Source organism: Sturnus vulgaris, chromosome 31 (genome assembly GCF_052056855.1).
Source record: "Sturnus vulgaris isolate bStuVul1 chromosome 31, bStuVul1.hap1, whole genome shotgun sequence".
In the NCBI taxonomy this organism is placed as follows: domain Eukaryota; kingdom Metazoa; phylum Chordata; class Aves; order Passeriformes; family Sturnidae; genus Sturnus; species Sturnus vulgaris.
In genome coordinates this window covers 2,351,831-2,375,937 of record NC_142273.1, presented here as the reverse complement: position 1 = coordinate 2,375,937, position 24,107 = coordinate 2,351,831, and the positions used below count along the sequence as shown (strand labels likewise).

The window sequence follows — 24,107 nt, the reverse complement described above, 5'->3', positions numbered from 1 at the left end:
GCCTTAGGAGGGAATGTCCAGGGATTTCCTGGAGTGGAGGAGGGCAGGGATTTCCTGAAGGTGTGCAGGGATTTCCTGGGGTGGAGGTCCTGGAGGGATTTCCTGGAGGGATTTCCTGGAGGGATTTCCTGGAGGGATTTCCTGGAGGGATTTTCTGGAGTGGAGATCCTGGAGGGATTTCCTGGAGGGATTTTCTGGGGTGGAGATCTGTGCTGAGAGGATCATCATGTGCTTAATTAGCCAAAGGTAAATTTATTCCTTGAGCTTTCTCCTCCTCACTTGCTGCATGCTTGCTGCAGTTCCAGGATGAGATGGGCTTCTCCAACATGGAAGATGAAGGCCCAGAAGATGAAGATGTTGCAGAGTCTCGGCCAAATTTTAACACCCCCCAGGCCCTCAGGTAGGAGCTTTTGTTTATGGTCCTGATCTCTCCTAAGGAAAAGCTTCTGGTTACCTGTGGCAGCCACCAGAGACAGAGATTGTCTTGGCAGCTCAGGCCGCTGTTCTGAAAGCTCTGAGCCATTTTTCTTCATGGGATTGGATGATTAAATTGATCCTTTTTTCTTCTGTTTGCCACCATTGACTTTACTGATTGTGATGCAGCTGAAAATTAAAAACGGTGAAAAAAGTGGCAGAAAGAGCAAGAGTGCCAGCTCTGAGGTTGGTGCTGTTGTGTATCAGCTGAGAACAGAGATGTGTGAATGTGCCCCAGCAAGGCAGGATCTGCAGTGGGGAATTCTGTTCCTGCTTCTTCAACCTCTGTGCTCTGTAGAGAATCATGGAATGGGTTGGGCTGGAAGGGACCTTAAAGCTCATCCCATCCCACCCCTGCCATGGCAGGGACACCTCCCACTGTCCCAGGCTGCTCCAAACCCCATCCAGCCTGGCCTTGGGCACTGCCAGGGATCCAGGGGCTGCTCTGGGCACCTGTGCCAGCCCTGCCCACCCTCACAGGGAAGAATTTCTTCCCAAAATCTGATCTAAATCTCTCACCTTGTGATATAAAACCATTCCCATGACCTGTCACGGTCTGTCCATGTAAAATTGTCCCTGGCACTGCTCAGTGGAGCAGGAGGTGGCACAGGGTGGTTCTTCCAGAAATGGGCAGAGCCCCTGGATCTGCTGTGTGTGGGATCAGAGCTCTGCAGGACCTGTGCAAAGCTTGTCCCAACCTCAGTGGCAGCCACTGCTCTTCCTTTGCACTGTGCTGGTGGCTGCAGTGATTCAACATCCTTGCAGAAATGATAATTTCCTTTCCCTTTAGATTGCTAAGGGGAGGGCAGGGTTCCCTTGCTGCCCTGGCATTGTTGTGATGGCAGGGGATGCTTGAGGAGCTGTTTTTTCTCTTTTCATGAAACTTGAATGTGTGTTGGCCTTTTCTAAGGAAGCCTGAGACAGCTGAGGCCTAGCAATGGGATGTCTGTGAAGTTTGGACATTGGATTGTCATTTTTTAATTTAGAAATAGCAGCAAAAGCAGCTCCATCCCTGCAGGTGTTCCAAGGCCAGGTTGGACAGGGCTGGGAGCATCCTGGCATAGTGGGAGGTGTCCCTGGCCATGGCAGGGCTGGAATGAGATGATCCAGCCCAAACCATCCCACGATTGTGGGATTTCTCTCCAGGTAATAATTCCACTGGGTTTCAGCAGCTACAAACTGTGGCCAAAGAGGAGCTGCAGGATGAGAGGTGTCTCCTTGTTTATGGGGCAGATCAGCTCGAGACCAAGCTGTGTCTGTTTGGGAAAGGAGCTAAAATGAAGGCTGGACTTTGTGGGTGCTCTCTCTGGGCTGAGCAGTGCCAGAGGGGAGTGCAGCAGCTCTAAAACCAGCTACAAACTGAAAGCCAGGCAGCTTTGTGCTCTCTCTTTTGTATGCATTTGGCTTTGATCATGGGTGGTTTTCTTAATTTTTTTTCTTTGGTGGGTACTTCTCTCAGTTGTTTCTTCCCTGGTTTTATCTGTATACAGGATTCTTAAAGGCAGAAATATCTATTTGCTGGATTTATTGTTGTTTTTATGCCACCTTGCATTAGGAGCATCATGGAACAATTCTCTAAGTGACCTCAGGTCTGTTACAGAAGGGAAGCTGATCACCAGCAGAAATCAGGATATGAAGTGGTGTAGCCAAAATAAATAAAATGAAATCATGAAAATTGGAACTGTTTTTGAAAGGGTGGTGACTTTGAATCCTCTTTTCTGCTACAGGAGTAGCTCCTACTGTAGGATGTCTGGTAGAGTTCTCAGCATAAGGCTGGGTAACAATTAATTAATTTTGTAATAAAGTAGCAGGATTTGAGGCAGTGTGGGGTCATTCTGGAGACCTCCCAGGTGATAAAATGCCACTGATAACACCTTGGGTTCAGCCCTTGCTGATGGTAAAAATTAAAGATGAGGTGATGCATTGTGGATTGGTTTAGATGCTGAGTGCTGGGGAGAGCATCTGAACACGTGGGTGGGGCACAGATGGTTGGGAAGGGTGGAAAAGGCTTTCAGGTGTCCCTGGAATAAGCAGCTGAAACATTATAAAAACTTTCAATGCTGGGCTGCACTAAAAGGCTTTTCTGTGTAAATAACTCAGGTTTTTCAAGCTGGAGTTGTTGTTGAGTAGTACAGGGATGGCCATCCCTGAACTGTGCAAACCAGACAGAGAGTAAAATGCTCTAAGTAAACATGAATCATTAGTAAATCATGCATTTATTACATTTGTTCATGCAATTTATTACAGATTTGAGGAGCCTCTGGCCAATTTGCTGAACAAGCAGCACAGGACAGTGAAGGAACAACTGGAGCAGCTGAGAATGAAAAAATCCTCAATCAAAGCAGCCCAAGAGAATGAAAAATCAAAACCCCCAAATGAGAAACCCCTGCAGAGTCTCGTTCTGGACAGTGCACAAAGGAAGAGGCTCCAGCAGCAAATGCAGCAGGTAATCAGTGTTGGGGATGTGTGATCTGAGCAGGGTTTGCTGGGCTCTGCTTCCTTCAGGGAATTCATTGGAAAAGCTCCCCGTGAATTGGAGCTTTATTAGGTGATATTCTCATGCCTGATTTCACATGGGAAGGCAGCTGGAATGAAGGGCAGTTCATTTCTTGGCATCTCTCCTCTTAGGAGATCTTGCCTTGGCTGCCTGTATCTGTCAAAACTCTCTTTTCACCAACTTCTGCCTAAGAATATTATTCTTGATTTAGTTAGAATTATTTTTTTTTTCCTCCTGCCACCCCACAAAACTGTGTAGAAATTCAGAAATGGGCACTTCTGAGAGATGCAATCATTGCTGCTAAAAAAATAGTTCTGTATTTATGTAGGAAAAAAAAAAAATCCTTTCTGTGTTGGTCATTATGAGACTTTGGAACAGAAGCTGGGAAACTGCCTGAAGACTTCAACAGATGATGTGTTCAAAATTTGTGTAATAAGTTTTCTGCCAGTGGATATTAAAGTTTCCTCTCAGTTTTTTATTGCTGACAAGATTTTTTTGCAGTCAAGAGATTTTTGCTGTGCTCTGGAGAAATTTCTTGTGCTTTTGGACTTGTGCTTTCCATTTTCTTGGATTTCTGATCAACTGAAATAATCTGTCTGATTTTATTCCTCAAGCATGTTCAGCTTCTGACTCAAATCCATCTCCTGGCAAGTTTCAACCCTGCTCTAAGTTCAGAGGCCAGCACCACCCGGATGTTTTTGGTAAGGAATGCCTGAAATCACAGATCCATGAATTCAAACGATTGCTGGGCCCTGAACATTCTTAGAGTGATTTAATTCATTTAATGAATCTCATTAAACTGAGAACTAAAGTTCTGGAAAGGGCAGGGATTAAAAAAAAAAAAATAAAACTCATGGAATGCCAGAGTGGTTTGGGTGGGCAGGGACCCTAAAGCTCACCCAGTGCCACCCCTGCCATGGGCAGGGACACCTTCCACTGTCCCAGGGTGCTCCAAATCCCATCCAGCCTGGCCCTGGACACTTCCAGGGATGGGAAATGTGTGGAAGGGAGGAGGGGTGCTGGGGGATGCTGGAGGCTTAGAGCAGTTTTGAAAGGTTTTTTTTTGTCCCACCCTTATAATAGCTTGAAAGCTAGAAATGAAAGGAGTGACAGAGGAATCTCCATTAGCTTGGCATTCGTTTATTTTTGTCCCCACTGAGTCCCAGAAGGAGTCAAGGAGGACAGCCTGACTATCAGAATTGGAAAATTGAGCAGAAATCCATTTTATAGATTTTTTTCCAAGTGGTTTTATAGAGAGATTGCCTTTAGAAAAAGAAAAGTTGTTAGCAGATAGGATTTGGGAATATAGGTATGGGATACTTGGGGCTTTGTGAGTTTTTTTTCCTATATTGACTCTTTTTGCCAGTCCAGCAGAAAAAAAAAAAAAAAGAGAAAAAGGAAAAAAAAACCCAAAAACCGACAAGACCCAAAGTCAAAAGCATGCTGGGAGGCTGATACTCACAAATCTTCAGCTGATGTGGGTCAGACTGACTGCTGGCTGGTCCAGTCCTCAGAAAAGGGAGAGTTTCTGAGGTTGCTGGATGTCCCAGGGGGGAGGTGGCTTCTTTCTAGAACCGAGATGGTGACTGCCCGAAGGTGGTGACAATCCCAAAGGACTCTGTTGGGCTGCCAGGGATCCAGGCTGGATCCAGCTGTGCCTGCCTGGCCTCTGGGATAGGAAATCCCACCAGGAGCAGCCTCTCGTGGTGTCTGAGGCCACGAGGAGTGCAGGCTCTCAGCTCTTGCAGTGATTCCAGCTTGGAGTGATCTCAGCTCTGCTTCTGAGCCACCTCTGACCAGCTAGAGAGGAGAGACACTCTGTGTAATGTTCCACAAGATTCTTTCTTTCCTTCTGCAAAGGGGCCAGGAACAGCAGCAGTCTGCTGATTTTTATTTTATTTTTTTTAATAGGGCCAGTGTGGCTTGGAAAAAGGACCAATAGCTTTAGGAGTTTGGGAAAATGCCCAATAGTTTTACAGGGAGATAAAGCAGGGGGCTCACAAGCAGGGAAATGTTTCTTAGATCAGTCACTCTAGCTAAGCAATTCTTATCTAAGGAATGTTTCTCCACGGGGCCTCTCTCAGGTCTCTGCTCCTTCCACAGAAATCCACAATTCTCTGGGAACCCTGTGCCAGGGCCTCCCCACCCTCCCAGGAAATCCTCTATCCCTGGATTTGTAGTGCCCCAAATGAAGACTTCTAAGGCTTTTTTTTTTGTTTGTTTTGCATGTCTGTGTGTTCTGTGCCTTGCACTCAAGGCCTCTCTCTGGTGTTTCTGTTCCTGATTTTGCAGAACGAGCTCGGCAGTTTTGCCCGCAGCTCCAGCCTGCTCCGGGTGCCCCTGAACCCCAAATTCCAGACCATGTTCCAGCCCTGCAACTTGCAGGGGGCCCTGCAGCTCCTTGAGGACTTCCATGCCCAGGTCCCAGTGGACTGGAGCCCTCGGAAAGCTGTGAAGAAGAATGGTGAGTGAGGGGGCAGGGAGAGTTATTCCCTGTATTGGGGGAAATTTCTAATCTGACCCTCCTGGAGCAGCTCTGGGATCCCCCAGACTGTCACTGCTGGGACTGAGGCCCCTTCACAGTGACCCAACAAGGCCCTGCTGGAACCCCCCACACTCCCAGCTGGTCCCAGTGGGCTGTGGTGTCAGTGGTGGCATTCCCAGGTTGTGCCCTGGCTGTCCCCAGGGCTGTGGTGTCAGTGGTGACATTCCTGGGATTGTGTCCTGGCTGTCCCTAGGGTTGTGTCCTCCTGGCTGTCCCCAGGGCCAGCAGTCAGTGGTGGCACTCTCACGTTGTGTCGTGGCTGTCCCCAAGGTCAGGAATCAGTGGTGACATTCCCAGGTTGTGTCCTGGCTGTCCCCAGGGCTGTGGTGTCAGTGGTGACATTCCCAGGTTGTGTCCTGGCTGTCCCCAGGGTTGTGTCCCCCTGGCTGTCCTCAAGGCCAGCAGTCAGTGGTGACACTCCCAGGGCTGTGTCCCCCTCCCAGGGCTGCCCTCACCCCCACCCACGGATTCCTTCTGTCCCCCTTGTGTCCTCAGAGCTGCCCCACAGGTACAGGGGCCACCAGTGGCCACCCCCCCACTCCCAGCTGGTCCCAGTCAGAGCAGTTCCCTCCCAGCTCAGCCCCGGGCTCCTTCCAGCCCTTGGGTGGTGGAGCAGGCACAGGAACAGCTCCAGCTGCTGCCCCTGGGCTCATGTCCCCCCTCCCAGGTTGGTGTCCCCCCTCCTGGGCTCATGTCCCCCTCCCAGGTTGCTGTCCCCCCTCCCAGGTTGGTGTCCCCCTCTCCTGTGCTGTGCCCAAGGCTCTGGGGGTGGCTCAGAGTGGCCACTTGGTCTTTGCCTTGCTACAGAGCAAATGAAAAGATGGAAGGGGAAAAGAATTTTACCTTTTGCTGATGTAAACTTTAAGGGAAAAATTAGGAAATCTGCAAATGCTAAGAACAGGAAGAAAGTCGATTTTTGCAGTGAAAGGAGTGAAAGAAACAGCATTTTCAAAAAGTGAGTTGTGACAAACATTCATCCACATACACAACTGTCCTTACCTGTTAATTCTTTTCACAGGAAATGAATTCTCATGTTTGCCTAAACAAGTGGCCTGGATTTTGGCAACGAGGAAAGTCTTTATGTACCCAGAGCTGCTGCCAATTTGTTCCTTGAGAGCAAACACTCACCGAGACAAGATCTTCTTCACCAAGGCAGAGGACAAGTAGGTGCTTCAATTATTGTACAAAACGTGTGCAAATGGCATTTGTTGAAGAGAATTTCTGGGCTGCAATAATTGAGGAGAATTGTGCACATCCCAGCAGCTCCCTGAGAGGTTTCTTGTCTTCTCCCTCTCCCTGTCCAGCTTGTTGGCTTTAGGGCTGAAACATTTTGAAGGGACGAACTTTCCGAAGCCTTTGATCAGCAAATATCTGCTGCCCACCAAAACTGCCCATCAGCTGACAGTGAGGATCAAGAACCTCAACATGAACAGAGCCCCTGACAACATCATCAGGGTAAGGGGAACCTTGTGGGCTTTGTTCCAGCAGGGCAGAGCTGCTCCGTGTGCCAAAGGCCTCTTCCTGCTGACACTTCCTTAAAATAAAATGTCAAGCAGTGAGGATTTATCCTTTTATTTACCTTAGCCCCTGGATTTGGCAAGTACCCAGATTACTGTGTGGACTTTAGAGCCCAGATAGTCCTGGTACAACTCAGTAATGCTGACAGAAATTCATACAAGTGACCTTTTGAGTAGCAAAACTTAAAGAAAAAGTGTTGTTAGCAGCCAGCTGGGCAATAATCCTGTCCCATAAGCTCTTGGGAACTGCTGAAGAAAGAAGTAAGAAGCAAAAAGATATGAAACAGCACCTGCACATCTGCCTGAACCTCTGTGAGAGCAGCCAGGATGGCAGAGAGCTCCTGTCCAGCCTTGCTTATTGAATTTTAATGTTCCTGTGGGTAGAACCTTCTTAAAGAATTGCTTTATTCACGTGGCCACTTCCACAGAGCCCAGTCCTTCATCCCAGCAGTACCTGGGCAGGTGAGCTGACCACAGCCACCTTACCTGGCCTTGTCTCCTGTCCCCACAGTACTACAAAAAGACAAAGCAGCTGCCTGTGCTGGTGAAGTGCTGTGAGGAAATCCAGCCCCACGAGTGGAAGCCGCCCGTGGAGAGGGAGGAGCATCGCCTGCCCTTCTGGTTAAAGGTATTTTCTGCTGCTCTGCACCCGTCTGGATTGTTCTTTTTAAAAGAGCTGAGCACTTATTAGTTGTTACAAAGTTGTTCTGTTGTCAAGGCACATCAGTCTCAAAAGACAAAGAGTGCAAAGTGCTAAAAACTTTCTGGTTTAGAGTCTCAAATAGAAGTAAAGTCACAAATAGAAGAAACTCCTGGTGCAAGGCCCTGGGAGGGCTGAAGTTGCAGCCTGGTACAGAGTCCTGAACAAAGGCAGATGCTCCCTGGTTTTTAATTCTTTCGTTTTTTTCTTCTTCCTCTTCTTTCATGTGGTGGTAGTGATGATGATGATGATGGGGGAGGAAGAGAGAGCGAGAGAGCTCTCACTCCAATACACGGATTTTTATTTACAAATTACCCAATGAGCTAAAAACACAAATCTGAATTATTTCTTCTAAACCTATTAGAATTCTAGTTTTATAATATGAATGTTTACATATAATCTATGCATATAACCTCTCTGTTCTATCTGAAGAATGTAAGCAATATTCTTATTATATTTTTATTATGTCTAAAACTGTGTTTTTGAGCTCTCACTGAGACTTGTTTTCTACACTGATGTCTAGGGCTTTTACTTTTCAAGGCACTTAAAACATATTCTTACTTATTTAAATTTACTTACTTACCTAAAACTTAAGCTTACACCTCTATTTCATATATGAGTGGCTTAATGTCCTTTAATCCACACAAAGGTTTTAATTCAAACCCTGAATTTTGATCTCTCTCTGAGGAACTCAGAGGCCTCTGCTTTTCAGACTCCAGCAGGCACCCAGGGCTGGGGGGGAGTTGTTGTTTGGTTCATGTCTGGTGGCTTTGACTTTGTGTGAATTTTCCTTGTGGGCTTTTTGGAGGCACAGAGACCATGCCAGTGAGTGAGTCAGTCAGCAGGACTCAGGTGCCATAAAATCCAGTTTTCATCACCCCCTGTTACACAATCAAGAGAACTGGATTTTTGTGTTGCCTTGTCACAAAATCTTGTGTTTACTAAAGCAACCTTTATAAAGCAGTTCAGTCTTGTTTTTCCTCAAGATCTCAGAATCTCTTAAAGGTTTTGCAGTGCAACTCATGAATTTAAAGGAATTATTATTATAATACTATTAAGGAATATGCAGTAATATAAAGGAAATAAAACCTGCTTGTAGAAGCAGGTGCTGTCTGTTGTGTGAAGGCAGGAATAGCCTGTAAATAATCAATTCCAGTGAATCCTTGCTCCCTCCAGGCAAGCTTGCCCTCCATCCAGGCACAACTGAAGCAGCTGGCAGAAGATGCCAAGGAGACACCAGCTTCACCTGATACAGAATCTGCCTTTTTGGGGACAGAAAAGGAAACTTCAGCCAGGGAACGTGATGACAAATACCCTCTGCTGATGCCCAAGGGGCTCGTGCTGACCCTGAAGCCTTTGGCCAACCGGTTCTCCAGGAGGGCCTGGAGGAGGCAGAGATCCTCAGCAGTCAAGCCTGTCCTGATCTGCCCCAGTCCCTGTCTGCAGCCCAGCTCCAACGCTGTGAACATCCAGAAAACTCTGAAATTGTCCCAGTCTGAGGCTGTGCCCAGCAAGGTCCTGCTCCAGGTCCCCCGGCCCATCCAGCCCGTCGTGCAGCCCCTGAACGTTCCAGCGGTGGTGGGAGGTGGGGATGGCTTGGAATTCCAGGGTGTGCTTTCCTCTGCCCATCCAGACTCCAGACAAGCCTTCCCAGCTGCTGTGTCCCCAGCTCTGGTGTCCTCAGAGCCAGCGAATTTCCAGCCCAAGCTGATGCTGCCGGCGCTGGCCGGGACGAAAACGCGCAAACCTTGCGCGCGGAAGGGCTGCCAGAAGAAAAAAGGGACGAGATCTGCCCCGCTGATTAAACCTTCCCCTCTGATCCAGCCCTCCCCCGTCATCCTGACCGTCCCAGCCACCACAGTGAAGGTGGTCAACATTGGCAATGGCTGCAACATGATCCAGCCCCTCAACACAGCAGTGGCCCGAGGCACTCAGGCCATTCCGGTCACAACCCTGCTGGTGAATCCATCCACATTCCCGTTAAATCAGCCTCTGGTGACCTCCTCCATCCCATCCCTGATCGTCTCTCCCAGCCCTGTGGGTCTGTCTGCACCTGCTGTGGCTGAAGGGGAGGAGCAGCTGACCCTGGTCCCTGCTCCCAGTGCCTTTCCCAAAGCGGACCCCAAGGCAGAGCCCCCAGAGCTCTTCGTTCCCTGCTCTGCTGTGTCCCCCAAGGAGGAGGGTGGGACAAACCCTGGCACTCCCCACGAGGGCAAAGGGGACAAGGGGAGCAGCTGGGCAGAGGGAGAGGGGAGCACATCAGAGCCATTGCCTGTGGAACTCTTGCCTCACTTAGAAGATCCCGATAAATCAGTGAAAATCGAGTCTGAGGATTCAAGTGATGCTCCCAAGGAAGCAAACGTGGCGCAGAAAAAAGATCTTTTGTGTGCTGAAGGGAAGGAGGAGTTCATGCTGGGCCTTGGCCAGGAGCTGAGCATGGAGGATGCATGTTCCTGTGGGGATGAGGCCAAAAAGGAGCAGCTTCCCTGCGAGGAGAAGGGAGAGGAGGAGCCCCGGGCTCTGCCATCCCCTCCCCAGGGGGAGCAGCAGGGGGATGCAGGGGGGGCTGCAGGGCCACCAGCCAGCAGTGACTCTCCAAAAAACCTCCCTTACCCGGCAGAGGGGGAGGCAGAGTTCAGCAGCCCCCCGGGGAGACCAGAGGATTCATCCAGCATCGATGGGGACACCGTGGGGACACCGGCCGGCCCCGAGGCTGCAGGAGACAGAGACGGGCAAGAAGAAGAGGAAGAAGATGACTTCGATGATTTTACACAAGATGAGGATGAGGAAATGTCATCAGCCTCAGAAGAGTCTATTCTATCAGTGCCAGAACTGCAGGTAAAGACAAAACTTGAATAAAATCCTTAAAGGGTGTCCTGAAACACCCAGTGGAGTCAGGGCCAATCCCACTGGGAATCCCACTGGGAATCCCACTGGGAAAAGTGGGCTGGAACTCTTTTTACAGCCTGGCATTGTGCTGGGCTCAGAGAAATTGGACACCAGGTTTTCCTGCACGGGCTTTAAGAGAAGATATTGCAAATATGCAGATTTAAACTCTGCTGAGCAGCAAGGACTCCTCAGTGAGGCTGCTCTCTAAGTATTTTAAGGGAAAATTACTTTTCCAGGTCACAATTGCAGCAAGCCTTTAAGAGCTAAAATGATCATTAAGGAATCATTAAGGAATCCCTTCTAATTTAAGGCCTAATCTGCCGAATGGCAGATGCCGAAATTTAATTTTGCAGGGTACAATTTTAGGCAGCTCTGGAGGGGTTTGAATTCTGTTCCTTAGCTGTAGAGGGAGCAGAAATCATCTCTAAAAAGGCAAGCTCTCAAGAGAGGCCCCCGTGGAAAATGATACCTCAGATAAGAAATTATTTATTTAGAGTTACTAATGCCAAGAAGCATCTCACCCCCCTGCAGACCCCTGTGTTATCTCTCTGTGATTTTAGTGGTCCATTTTTCTCTTAGATAATTGGTTCCTTTTCCCCTAAAGTCTGTTGTAGATTGGTCAGTTATAGAATTCTGTAGTTCATTGGTGCAAAATACAAAACCCTTAAACCCTATAAAAAATCCCCTTAGAACCCCACCCATTGGATTTGCTGGACAGGACCCCCTTTGTAGAAGAACTAAAGATTCTGTGGAATCTCCTCAACAGCATTTCTTGTGATCTCTGAAGGTACATGCAAGCCTGATTTCACAAAAGAAAATTTTTTTGGAACAAGCAGTTTTGGGGTCTAACAGAGACCCCCTGAGCAGCAACACTTCACAGAATCCTTTAGTTGGGCAGGTGCTGATGTGTGAAATTGGCTGCTGGAGTCATGATGCAGTGATATTAAAGCAAACAATAAAATAAAACAATGGGATAATTTATTTTCTTTTTTGTGTAATTAATTGTTTTTTAAAGGAGACAATGGAAAAACTTACCTGGCTTGCAACAGAGAGACGTTTGAGCCAAGAAGGAGATTCTGAAGAAGAGAATTCCCAGGAAGAGAACTCAGAGCCTGAGGAAGAGGAGGAGGAAGAAGGAGAAGGAATAGAGAGTTTACAGAAAGATGATGAAATCTGTGGAGACACATCAGAGGAGCCTAAATCTGCCTTCACCATGGCCAAGGCAGCTTCCCCACAGGTGGAAGCCCACAGGATGCCAGCAGGTGAATTTTGGGGTTTTTTGGATGCTATCAGGTGACTTCTTTGGGGTTTTTGGGTGCCAGCAGATGAATTCTTTGGGTTTTTTGGGTGCCAGCAGATGAATTCTTTGGGTTTTTTGGGTGCCAGCAGGTGAATTCTTTGGGTTTTTTGGGTGCCAGCAGGTGAATTCTTTGGGTTTTTTGGGTGTCAGCAGGTGAATTCTTTCGGGTTTTTTTAGGTGCCAGCAGGTGAATTCTTTCGGGTTTTTTTGGGATGCCAGCAGGTGAATTCTTTGGGTTTTTTTTTGGCTACAAGGAGTGGGGAAGTAGAGCTGCTCTCTGCAGGGAAAACAAAACCCTGGGGATCCTGTCTGGGATTAATTTCACAGAGGTGTCTGTTCCAGGTGGTTCTTTCCAGCTGGAAATGCAACTTTGGGACCCAGTCACAGCTCTGTTCCATGTGAGCCAAGGGTCTTCAGTCCCTCAAAAATTTGCAGACACATTTATGGTTTGTGCCAGCTGATACCTCACACCTGTAGAAGAACAATATTAAATAGTCAAATCTTATGCTAAGTTGAATTTTGTCTGCCAAGATCATGTTGCAGAAAAGGAAATGGAACAAAGTGCAGCAAGTGGTAAATGAACTTGAGCAGTGAACTTTGAGTCCTAACCCTAAAGCCACAAAAATCTGGATGTAACCCCTCTCAGTAGCCTCTTTCATTCCCTGTTGTGTGACACCAGGTATTTATCTGTGATTTTAATAATCAGCTGAAATTTGCAGAGTGAGAGGCAGCTCTGGGGCTGGTGTTGTGTCTCTGTTCCCCTCATGGTTGTCCTGCCCTGGTGTGCAGGATTTTTTTACTGGGAAGGACCTGTGGCTGTGTGCAGAGATGTTTCCTGTCAGATGCTGTGGAAACCCAACAGCAAATTTAGAATTTTGGCCAGTTTGACTCGTGGGAAATGTATTTCTCCTGCACTCCCAGGGACCCCTCAGTGACTCTGAAAGCTCCTTTTCGGCTGGGGAACTGCCCTGGCAGAGCCCTGGGGTTCCTCTGCCACCAGCTGACCTTGTTCTCCTCCACAGGAGAGAACCTGAAAGCCCCAGGGAAGAGCAGGAGCTCCCACAGGACCAGGAACAAGCGGGGCCGGGCTCGTGCCAGCAAGGACACGTCCAAGCTGCTGCTGCTCTACGACGAGGACATCCTGGAGAGGGATCCCCTGAGGGAGCAGAAGGACCTGGCCTTTGCCCAGGCCTACCTGACCAGGGTAAGGCAGCCCAGGAGCCTTGGAGGTTTGGGCTTCTCAGGCAGGACTGAGCCACAGAGCTGCTGGTTCTGGCTGGGGTGGAGTTGTTGCTCAGTCCACAGCACCAGAACCTTCTGAATTTCTGAGCTTCACGGTCAGGACTGAGATCCCTTCTCTGCTGAGCAGCTTGGGTTTATCTTGGGGAAGAGACTTGGTTTCTTCAACAAAATTACTAAATGAGTAGGGGAGATGAAAGGTTAAATGAATTTAGGGAGAAATCGTTCCCAGTGAGGGTGGTCAGGCCCTGGCACAGAGAAGCTGTGGCTGCCCCTGGATCCCTGGCAGTGCCCAAGGCCAGGCTGGGCAGGGCTGGGAGCAGCCTGGGATGGTGGAAGGTGTCCCTGCCATGGCATGGGATGATCTCTAAGATCCCTTCCAACACAAGATTAAACTTGATGAACTTGTTCTTCCTGCTGGATGTCACCAAGCCCTGTTGTCCCCTCACCCAGGTCCGTGAGACCCTGCAGCACATCCCAGGCAAGTACGAGGATTTCCTGCGTGTCATCTACGAGTTTGAGATCAGCACGGACAGACGCACGGCCGTGGATCTCTACTCCACCCTGCAGAAACTGCTGCACGACTGGCCACAGCTGCTCACCGATTTTGCTGCCTTCCTTTTACCAGAGCAAGCTTTGGAGTGTGGGCTGGTAGGTGGAGTGAGAGGAGCTGGGCAGATTTTAAGCAGCATGAGTGCTTGGAGGAGTGAAAGGATAAAGAGTTCTTCCTAGGGTAAGAAAGGCAAACAGCTGGTAAATAAATCTCTTGTTGACCTTGCTGCTTTTATTAATCAGAATTGGAAGGTTTGGTGTTGTTTGTAAATCTCCTGCTTGGTGTGGCAGTGGAGGATCAGCCTTTCCCTGCAGTCTCTGACTGCAGAGACCACGTGCAGATAGAGCAAACAGAGATTCCCCTGTCTCCAAATCTCCCTTCCACTTCGTGGCATAGAGGGTTTCACCTGTTCCATTCTTTCTGGATTTCCCTGTCTTATGTGCAAAGCCAAACTTTCCAGCTCATGTAAGTGTTGATTATACAAAGTGGTGTTTCTCTGCCTCTTCCCACTTTAGTGAAGGGCATCAATGCAATGGAAAAGAGGCCAGGACAGGAATTTTACAGCTTGTTTAAGTCAATTCGACATGCTTGGGAATATGTGCTTGATTTTGAGGGTGAATCTTTTTCCTTTTGGGCAGTTTGAGGAGCAGCAAGCCTTTGAGAAGAGCCGCAAGTTCCTCAGGCAGCTGGAGATCTGCTTTGCTGAAAACCCTGCCCACCACCAAAAGATCATCAAAGTCCTGCAGAGCTGTGCAGACTGTCTGCCCCAGGAGATTGCAGAGGTAACCTGGCATCCCTTTTGTCCCAGTCTGGGTCCCTGTCCCTGCTCCTGGACACCACAGCACATTCTCCCTTTTGGCAGCTCAAATTCATGGAGTCACAAAATGATTTGGGTTGGGAAGGCCCTGAAGGCCCATCTCATTCCAGCCCCTGCCATGGACAGGGACACCTCCCACTAGCCCAGGCTTCTCCAGGCCCCATCCAACCCTGCCTTGGAGTCAAGGGGAATTGGAGCTGCCTCTCCAAGAGGTTGCACATTCCATGCCCTGTGTGTTTTCCTTTGCCTTTATCACCTTGCAGTTGAGGCTTAGTGTCATCTACAGAGTCTGCCTGGAATTCTGGAGGAATAATTCCAGGCTAATTTGCTAGCTGGGTGAGGAATGATCTCAGAATATCCAGGACGTTGTTCCCACACAAGCACCAATTTCAATATTGGAGCTGTGACAATCTGTGGTGCTCCCCTCGCTCTGAGAATCCTTCAGTGAGATGAGGTGGAATGAGACTCATTTGCTGTGGATTTTTCTCTTCCAGCTGAAGACCCAGATGTGGCAGCTGTTGAAGGGCCATGACCACCTGCAGGATGAGTTCTCTGTTTTCTTTGATCACCTTCGGCCCTCAGCCAGCCGCATGGGAGACTTTGAGGAGATCAACTGGACAGAAGAGAAGGAGTATGAGGTGGAGCAATCTTCTCCCTAAAACCAGAAATGCTAAAAGCAGAGATAAGAAACATGTTTGAACTGGAGGAACTCAATTCGAGGGTGCAGTTCCAGACAGGGGGAAGCAGTGGGGTGGCAGAGCTGCGGGTGGACCTGAAGCAAACTCTTCAAATTTGTCAACTGGATTTTTGTTTTCTGGGGAAAACAAAATTTGGTCCCCTGAGGGCGGGTGTTGTGTGTCTGTTTTGCTGCAGTTTGATGGGTTTGAAGAGGTTTCTCTGCCAGATGTGGAAGAGGAGGATGAGCCACCCAAGATTCACGGAGCCACCAGAAACAAGAGGCGCAAAGAGATCGGAGGCCAACACCAGGACAAGGTGAGCCTGGGCCACGTCCCTGCTATTTCCCTTTGGAAAAAGGCACGGGGATAAATCTGTCTGATAGACAGACACGGCCACAACCTCCCAAAGGGGGCAGAAATGGGATGGGGATGGATCTGTTGGGCTTTGTTTGCCAGCATCACTTCAGTTCTCTGTGGGTGTTGCAGCCCCTTGGCCCCCATATCCCCCCTGCTCCTGAATGTCTGTCTGTCTGTCAGCTGCAGTGTGTCTGTCTGGCTGGCTGTCTGTCTGTCAGCTGCAGTCGTGTCTGTCTGTCTGTTTGCAGGAGGTCGAGTGGGTGGATGGGATGAAGGAATGTTCTTGTTCCTGCCATGAAGGGAGTAACGATCTCAAGCTGAAGAAAAGCAAAAGGAGGAGCTGCAGCCACTGCAGCAGCAGCAAGGTCAGTGGAGTCCTCACAGTTGTCCCTGCCCTGCTCCTCCTGGGGCCTCCTGTCTCCCAAATTCTGGGCTGAGGAGGGGAATCGATCCAGAAGTGCCCAGTGGTGTCTCCCTGTCTGGAGCTCTGACTGCCCCTGCCTGGCCTGCTCCCTTCTTTCCTCCTCATTTTCTACTGCCCCTCCTTGCTCTGCTCAACGATGTCATTTCTGATGTTCTTCTGGGTTAAGAATCAGTTTTTTGAGTGGAAGATGTTGGTGTGGCCACTGTGTGAAAAGATGCATGCCTAATAACAACCATAATCATGCTAACAACTTTGTAAAGCAATCACAGTGCCCAGGTGGAGCCTTTGGAATACCTGGGAGGCAAAGGCTGAGGTGTGGCTGGGGGGGACAGACCCACACGTGTGTGATTGTGCCTTGTGGGTTGGTTTGCAGGTGTGTGAAAGCAAATTTTATAAAAATAAAGATTCTCAAGAGCTGCCTGCCAGCCTTGCTCAGCGAGAGTCAAGTCCCCAGCCAGAAGGGAAGGATCCTGGAATGTCAAAGGAACCTGGAGAAGAAAACCTGGAGAGCAGAGATGAGGGAGAGGACATCCAGAGCAGAACAAAACCTGTCTCTAGGAAAGTGGACTCTCTGTCTCCAGGTGTGTGAAACTTTTGTCTTGCTCAGCCAGGTGTGGAACCCTCTGCACACAAATGAGCAGAGGTTCAGGTATTTCTCATGCACGTTTATTGAGTATAATGAGAACTTCTAATCATCTTCTCACTTTTTTTTTTTCTCTTGTTCCTCCACTCTGGATGCTCTAAACCTGTTGAGCATTCCCTTCAACAAAACCTTTCCTGCCTAGAGAATATTCTGCTCTGTTCACAGTGATTGCTCCAGTCCCCAGTCCATGGTACTGGTTCTTTTCCAGATTCTATTTTAGCACAGCAGTTCAGAACCACCATTAAACAATCTCTGTTCTGCTTGTTTTTCCTCCAGTCTGGTACAGACAAGGAGAAACACAATTATGGCAGGATAAACAACCCAAATGAGATCTCTCCTCCTCCCTGGAGCCAGGGCTCAGCCCGTGCTGCTGTTGGGGACAGCACACAGCCCAGTACAGGAGCTGAAATGTGGCCTCGTGTCTGGGTTTGTAACCAGGGTGTCAAGAGCAGCACTGGCTGTTTCACTGGAGAGGATTGCTCTGGGCAATGCACTTTTTAAATCTTCATCACTTCACACAGCAGATGTTTGTAGCAACTCACAGGGGTGAAGGAAATTGGCTGTAGATTGTTTTCTTTGAAGTACAGGTGGGGAAAGGGCAGGTGGAGTCACAAAGCTGCTCCCAAACTGTTCCCAAGTGCAGCATTAGGCTCTGTAAATAAAAATCTCTTTTTATAAAGTCAGGAAATGAAGCCTCCAGGGGTTTTTCCTTACAGCTTCTCTTGTTTGGGTTTCTTATCAGGATCTCACCTGGAAGGAAGGGTGGCCTCCAGCAGACCTGGATCTTGTGATAAACCTGCCCCTGCTGATGCCCAGGCTCCAGAAGGTGCCAGTGCAGCTGTGGATGATGCCAGGGACAGGCACTGTGCTGCCACTGGCCCCAGCTGGGCACAGCTACAAAAAGCTGCTCTAAAACTACCTCAAGAAACCAAAGACTGCCCTTGCAGCGAGGGGCTGAGGCAGCCTGGAGGGAATGCAGAGACTTCCCTGGGGCCGAGCAGGGACCTGCTGCTCTCTGCTGCTGCAAAAGGATCGCTGGCACCCCGGCTGCCCTGCGGGCACAGCCCGTGCCAGACTGAGGGGCTGCATCCTGAGGCAGCACAGCAGCCCAGGGGCTCAGCCCCTGCCCCAGGGGCAGCTGGCAAAGAACCCGGGCCAGCAGCTTTGGCCCTGGAGGGAGGAGCTGCAGCCAAGCAGGGCTGGGTCACCAGGAGCAGCAAAGCAGCCCCGGCTGAGAGCTGCACTTTGGGGACACAGCACAGGGGCTGCACTGGAGGTGCTGCTGAGGCCACGCCAAGGTCAAAGGCCAGCAGGAGCTGCCAGGTGCAGCAGGAGGCCAGAGCAGCCCCGGGGCACAGGGAGGAGGAGCAGCAGCAGCAGCAGCGAGTGACAGAGGCCACCGTGTGTGCCAAGAACAGCAAAGTCAGCTCCACCGGCGAGAAGGTTGTGCTCTGGACCAGGTACTCGTGCCTCACCTCCTGCATCTTGCTGTGCTCACTCCTCGGCTCCTGCTCTTTCTGGCTCCTTTCTTTTCGTTTTGCATCCCCATTTTCTGTCCCCTCACTTTGAACATTCCTCAGTCCATCAGGACTGGCTGCTCCTGGCAGGGCTTATTGGGCACACTTGGAGCTGGGAAAGAATATTTGTCTCCTTTCTTCCTCCCTTTTCTCCTCATTTTTCTTCTCTTTCCCTCTTTTTTTCTTCTCTTTCCCTCTTTTTTTCTCCTCTTTCCCTCTTTTTTTCCCTCCTTTTCCCTCCTCTTTTCCTCCTTTTTCCCTTCTCTTTTTTTTTTCTCTTTTTCCCTCCTTTTTCCCTCCTCTTTCCCTCTTTTTTCCTCCTTTTTTCCTTTTTTCTTTTTTCCTCCTTTTTTCCTTTTTTCTTTTTTCCTCCTTTTTTCCTTTTTTCTTTTTTCCTCCTTTTTTCCTTTTTTCTTTTTTCCTCCTTTTTTCCTTTTTTCTTTTTTCCTCCTTTTTTCCTTTTTTCTTTTTTCCTCCTTTTTTCCTTTTTTCTTTTTTCCTCCTTTTTTCCTTTTTTCTTTTTTCCTCCTTTTTTCCTTTTTTCTTTTTTCCTCCTTTTTTCCTTTTTTCTTTTTTCCTCCTTTTTTCCTTTTTTCTTTTTTCCTCCTTTTTTCCTTTTTTCTTTTTTCCTCCTTTTTTCCTTTTTTCTTTTTTCCTCCTTTTTCCCTCCTTTTTCCCTCCTTTAAAAAACTTAAGTTTTTCAAGTTTCAAACAACTTAAAACCAGGCTAAAGCAGCTCTGCCTAGAGATGGATCCCGAGTTTGGGGGTGGCAGGAGGTGTAGAGGAAGGAGCCTTGCTCAGGGATTGCTGAACTGGGAGCAGGGCTGGGGCTGCTGCTTTTGGGCTTTGACACAGGTTTGGTTTGCAGGGAGGCTGACAGAGTCATCCTCACCACGTGCCAGGAGAAGGGAGCTCACCTGGACACCTTCCAAGCCATCTCCCAGAAACTGGGCAACAAGACAGCGAGTGAGGTGAGGGGAAAAGCTTCAATTTGATGAAAAATCATCTCATTTACAAAACAAAACAAAAAAAACCAAAAAACCAAATCAAACCCTGCTCTGTTGTAGTGGTACCAAAAGTCCCACGTGGGGTTGCCATTGCTATTTGAGCTGCACTTTTGGTACTGGAGTTGTTTCAGTGGCTGCTGCTCAGCTCTGCAGCCTCCTCCTGCTTCTGTACAAAGGATCTGCTTTTGTCTCTGAACCCTCCCAAACTGCCAGATTGTACCTGGAGGATTGAACTGTTCTTCCAGAGAAAACAACAACCCAGTGCTCTTCTGTTTCTCTTCTTTTATCACTGAGCCCTGTATGAAATGCCAGTGTGGTACTGAATTTATTTTTTTTTTTAATTTTGTAATATGAAATTCCAGTTCCATGACACCTCTTAGGTCACTTGTCACCCTGGATTTATTTCCCTTGTTCTGCAGGTGTCCCACAGGTTCAGGGAACTGATGAGGCTGTTCCACACGTCCTGTGATGGGAGCTCTGAGGATGAGGAGGATGCCACCAGCACCAGTAACACAGACCAGCTGTCAGATAAAGATCTTCTGCTTTCTGAGGAAGAACCTGATGACTGAGGTGATAAACTACTGACTGCACCAGAAGAGGGTTTTTTTTTTTTTTTTGCCAGTTTGCTGCTAGACAGGTGTTGTGGAAAAATGTTTGCACAGGTACTTGAGACAGCACCTTCCTTTTTTTTTTTTTTTTTTTTTTTTTAATTTTTTTGTATTCAATTTCCTGCTGCACTTCCATCCTGTACCAAAGCAAAGGCAGGAAGGAAGAGAACATTGTCTAGAACCTCCCTGAGGAGCTCTGGCAGTGAAACAACAGAACTTGTGGACACTGCCCTGGCTTCAGGGTGAAGGTTGGGCCCAGCAGCCTCTGACCAGAACCTGTAGATATTGTACTTTAAAATGGCAGTTTTCACGTGGAACAAACATTGGACTTTTTCTAAGTTGTGCTGATTGTATGTGAGATAGTTACAGTCTGAATTCTCTATTTATTGTGTGGGTTTATTTGAATGGGCAGAGCAAATCCACTTGGCACAGTTAAAAAAAAAAAACAACCCAGCCAAAATATATAAAATCAGCCCCCAAAAAAGCAGCTTTCCTCCTTTGCAACACAACTCTAAGTATCTGGAGAACTTGGACCAGAAGATTTTTGGTGAAATGAGAAGAAAGCAGCAGCTGGGCCATCTCCAAAACCATTCCCTTTATTTTGGGAGTGATCTTCAAGCCACCCTCACTTCCCCCACTAATAAAGGTGGGTTAGTCTGACTCTGCTTCATCCTCGGCCCCATCTGCTGCCAGCCCTGTCTGGTAGCACTGGGACAGAGTCCTCAGCTCCTCCAGGGCCTCCTGGAAGTCGTCCTGCTCCAGCCCGGCCGTGCCGAAGCTGCTCCAGCGCCTCACTCTGGGCTCCTGCAGCTCCCGGCACAGCCCCGAGAGCAGCCAGTGCAGCACGGGGGAGCTCTGCAGGGCTGCCAGCACAGGAACGCTCTCAACGCCTGCAGGGAGACACATCAGGGCTGAAACATCTCCCCAAAAATCCCAAATCTCCTCCCCTGCCCTCTGCTGCTTCACAAGCTTCCAAGATCGAGCCTTACTGGAGCTCGTCTGCTCCACACTCACAACTCGTGCCTCTCAAACGCTCCACGCTGAGTTTGTTATTTATGTCATGATTTTCTTTACCTTTGTTAGGGTCTGATCTCGCTGTTGCAGAGTTTAAGGGGCATTTGTTACCTGCTGAGGAAAATCCCTGAGCTTTGTCCAGGAGGAAACCTCGTCTGGTGAGGAGAGGAGAGAAGAACTGGGGGAAGGGAGGCCGGGTGTCACAGGGCTGCTGGAGCACGAGGGATGTGCTGGGAGGAGAAGAATAAAGTCACCCAGAGCTCCCTCACCTGCTCCTGTCCTAAACCAGCACCTCCTGCCTGCACCCACCTGAAGGCTCCTGGGAACTGGGTGTGCAGGAACTGCTGGAGCAGCTGCTCAGGGCTCTCACAGCTGTGCAGGGGGGACGGGGGCAGGCCCGGGCAGCTGCTGCAAAGGAAATTCAGGGTTTTCCAGCCTGAAACCATCACTGCCTCAGCTGCTTTTTAGCTCTTTTGCTCTAAAATCCAGTAGCACTCAGTCACTAGACTGCTCCTCCCAAAGGGAGGGAGTGTGGATTCCTCCAGTGAGGAATCCCTGCAGGATGCTGCAGTTCAAATGCCGATTTACCTGCTGGATTTCTCTTGGCAAATTCCTCGTAGCACAACAGACTGAGCAAAGCAGCAGCTGAGCTTTTGCTCCCTGCATGAGGACAGAAGCTTCCAGGGCAGGCCCTGCTGGTGGGCGCTTAAAATATCCGGGAGTGAGGAGCCGGGTAAGGCAGGGAAGGGCAGAGCTGCCCACGCAGCCACAACCTGGATTTGGGTGACACAGGAGTCTGGAACACGCTCCTGGCAGGGAGGGTGTGCAGAACAGCTGGAGCACAGCTGGAAGCTGCCCTCACCTTCCTCCCAGAGAACGTGAGGGAGTCGGCAAAGTGCAGCATGGAGCCCTGCGAGGAGCAGAGCCTGTAGGGAGCCGTCAGGGTGTCCAGTGCTGCTGCCAAAATCGCACTGCTGTGGTAGTTCAGGGAGGCCTGGGGAGGAGACAAATGCAGGAATTACAGGACAGGTCACAGTCACCCCTTCCTGAAGGCAGTTTTGTGTATTTCATTTAACCAAACTGTTAAAAGTGTTTAACAGTTATGTCAGGGTTGGGATAAGCAGCCACTGTGTAACAGCAGCTCCAGCCCAGCTGTTTGCTAACAAACGCTTCAGTGCCAGTTTCCTTATCTTTCTTTGGCTCCTTCTGGCTCCAGTGAGGCTGGAATTACTCCAAGGATGGAGAATAATGTAGGAAAGCCTCTTCTTCAGTGCCAACCCACCAGAAAGCACAGTGGCCAAGGAAATGTGTTAATATTTTCAAAAGTAGGAAGCAAACTACAGAAATTGAAAACTTGGCAGCTAAGTTCCAGTGAAAAAGCAGGAAAAGGTCTCTGCTGAGCAGAACAGCACCAGGAAAAACCACCAGACCAGAGAGCTGCAGAAAACACTTTGAGAGGAGTAAAGGTGCAAGAGCTCAAAGCCACCCGTGTTGGGTGATCCCAGTGCAGGACTTACATCGTATTTAATGTAGGGAAATGTCACAGGAGGCTGTGGCTTGAGTCCCAAACTCCCACTGAGTGACAGGGGGCAGAAGAGAGAGCTGTGACGAGAGAGGTGGGCAATGCCCAGGGCCGTGTTCATCAGTCTGTAAAAACTGTTCTGAGGGTCCTGGGGGAAATAAAAAAATCCAGCCTTTAATCTTTAATGGATTTAATCTGTCAACCCCAGGCTGGGCACCTGTTCTTGGTTGTCCCCATTGTTTACTCACTCCCACAGCACTCAGGACTGGAGTCAGGCCCCAGGTCAGGATCCCTTTCCGTGAATACTCATCGTGGAGCAGCTCTGTCACCTTGGCACCAACTCCAGAGAATCCATTGTGAAGGTCACAGAGGACCTGAAACCCCTGTGGGAAACAATGGCAGCACCTCAGATCCTGCTTCAGCTTGGGCAGAAAGTTTCTTGAAAGCAAAGGGAGCTTGGAGAAGGTGAGAACCTGAAGGGAATCACACTCCTCAACATAGAAGTGCAACCGATCTTCCACCTCCTCGACACAGGCAGGGTCCTGCAGGAGACTTTCACCTTGCCCAAAGGCTTCGAGACAACCACAATCCCTAAGGGGAGAAGGGGTAGAGGGGTTCTTTTATCCCTTTCCTTCATCCTTGAGGGCAAAACTCAGCTCCTGTTTTGGGTTCTGGACCAAAGCCCTGGGCGTACCCATCGTGCAGGTACTGCCGGATCACGTAGAGACTCTTGGGGTGCAGGTGCACGTTGAGGAAATCGGACCAGAGCCGCACAGAGGGAGGGACACCTGCAGGGACACACACGGCAGAGCAGAGATCCTTTCAGCTCTGAGCATCCCTGTGAACGCACAAACCCGTCTTTAACCTGCCCCGTTCTTCAGCCCATTTGCTGCTCTGACCCAGCTCTCTATAAGCCGAGCAGTCTCATCCCATAATTTTCCTCCTCTGTTCACTATCACGTTGTCCCACAGCAGGGGCCAGGGAATTCTGCCTTTCCGCAATTCCGATCCCAGCGAACGAACCTGGCCCGGCAGCACCGGGACTCCCCTTCCCGTCGCCGGCAGCGTCTCCCTAGGGAACAATCCCGGCGCGGTGGTTACGGGGGGCGTTCGCCTGGTCCCGGGCAGGGAGCGGAGCGGGAGCCGCGGCCGCGCTCACCCTGCAGCTCCCGGTGTCCCGCGGCGCGCAGCCCCCGCCCGGGCGGTCCCGGTAATCGGCCACGGCCCCGTCCCTGCGACACAAAACGGCGGCAGCTGCGGCGGCCCCGTCCCGTCCAGTCCCGTTCTGTCCCTTCCCGTCCCGTCCCGCACTCACCAGCTCACCGGAGGCTCCGTGCCCGCCCCGTCGGGTCTGAGCGAGCCCACGCCGCCTGCAAGCAGAGCCCGGTCACGGCGGGGCCGCCCGGTGGTGGCGGAGCCCCCCCGTTCCCCCCCGTCTCTCGGTACCTTTCAGCTCCAGCGCCACCAGACGCGGCGTGGGGGTCTCGGGGCCGCCCGGGCCCCGCCCGAACCGGAGCAGCGCGGCCGCGTGGAGCTCGGCGGGCTCCGGGGCGCTGCGCAGCGCGGCGGCCTGCGGGGAACGGCGATGAACGGGGGAGAGAAGAGATCAGAGCGAGCCCCGGCCCCGGCCCGACCCCTCCTCCCGTCCCGCGGCCCCTCCCGCACCTGCAGCCCCCACCAGTGCGCGCCCACGCAGCCCGAGTAGTGCCCGAGCTGCAGCGTGACCGCCTCCCCCGGCATCGCCGCAGGAACCGCGAGCGCGTCACGGCCGGGCCCGCCCCGGACGGGCGGGGAGCGAGCGGGGCGG

The 24,107-nt window shown here is 50.1% G+C and overlaps 2 protein-coding genes across 3 annotated transcripts in view; one reads left to right on the top strand and one right to left on the bottom strand.

Annotated features, from left to right (window-relative positions):
- Positions 1-20,147, top strand: part of LOC106861096 (GON-4-like protein) — a 32,427-nt gene extending 12,280 nt beyond the window's left edge. Inside the window, exons 13-31 of the mRNA XM_088154732.1 lie at positions 300-400; positions 2,722-2,920; positions 3,586-3,672; positions 5,264-5,435; positions 6,535-6,679; positions 6,821-6,971; positions 7,545-7,661; positions 8,910-10,571; positions 11,638-11,884; positions 12,945-13,126; positions 13,615-13,812; positions 14,353-14,496; positions 15,026-15,169; positions 15,405-15,524; positions 15,814-15,930; positions 16,363-16,570; positions 17,375-18,092; positions 19,019-19,121; positions 19,577-20,147. Of these exons, the coding sequence (XP_088010858.1) occupies positions 300-400; positions 2,722-2,920; positions 3,586-3,672; positions 5,264-5,435; positions 6,535-6,679; positions 6,821-6,971; positions 7,545-7,661; positions 8,910-10,571; positions 11,638-11,884; positions 12,945-13,126; positions 13,615-13,812; positions 14,353-14,496; positions 15,026-15,169; positions 15,405-15,524; positions 15,814-15,930; positions 16,363-16,570; positions 17,375-18,092; positions 19,019-19,121; positions 19,577-19,726 (4,965 nt within the window). The 3' untranslated portion in view covers positions 19,727-20,147. The remainder of the gene's footprint in view (positions 1-299; positions 401-2,721; positions 2,921-3,585; positions 3,673-5,263; positions 5,436-6,534; positions 6,680-6,820; positions 6,972-7,544; positions 7,662-8,909; positions 10,572-11,637; positions 11,885-12,944; positions 13,127-13,614; positions 13,813-14,352; positions 14,497-15,025; positions 15,170-15,404; positions 15,525-15,813; positions 15,931-16,362; positions 16,571-17,374; positions 18,093-19,018; positions 19,122-19,576) is intronic.
- A 198-nt stretch (positions 20,148-20,345) lies between these two features.
- MSTO1 (misato mitochondrial distribution and morphology regulator 1) lies at positions 20,346-24,055 on the bottom strand. Of its 2 annotated transcripts, none has more exons than XM_014889309.2 (14): positions 23,966-24,055; positions 23,747-23,870; positions 23,616-23,670; positions 23,460-23,532; positions 23,324-23,372; positions 22,996-23,089; positions 22,775-22,892; positions 22,550-22,684; positions 22,297-22,449; positions 21,642-21,773; positions 21,368-21,552; positions 21,089-21,187; positions 20,891-21,009; positions 20,346-20,655 (listed from the first exon to the last, which is right to left on the bottom strand). In XM_014889309.2, the coding sequence occupies exons 1-14, from the start codon at positions 24,038-24,040 to the stop codon at positions 20,417-20,419; spliced, it is 1,650 nt and encodes a 549-aa protein (XP_014744795.2). In that variant the 5' UTR covers positions 24,041-24,055; the 3' UTR covers positions 20,346-20,416. The 2 variants fall into 2 exon arrangements, with proteins under 2 accessions (XP_014744795.2, XP_088010859.1); XM_088154733.1 differs by having other exon boundaries at positions 21,089-21,184.
- Positions 24,056-24,107: the final 52 nt, after the last annotated feature.

What these genes read in the sequence shown, in the direction of transcription:
- MSTO1 (XM_014889309.2), bottom strand. Translation starts at nt 24,040, where the DNA reads ATGCCGGGGGAGGCGGTCACGCTGCAGCTCGGGCACTACTCGGGCTGC. An exon ending in CGCACTGGTGGGGGCTGCAG is followed by an intron (nt 23,871 to 23,965) that starts GTGCGGGAGGGG and finishes CGTTCCCCGCAG; the next exon opens with GCCGCCGCGCTGCGCAGCGC. An exon ending in TGCCAAGAGAAATCCAGCAG is followed by an intron (nt 21,188 to 21,367) that starts GTAAATCGGCAT and finishes TTTCCTTTGCAG; the next exon opens with CAGCTGCCCGGGCCTGCCCC.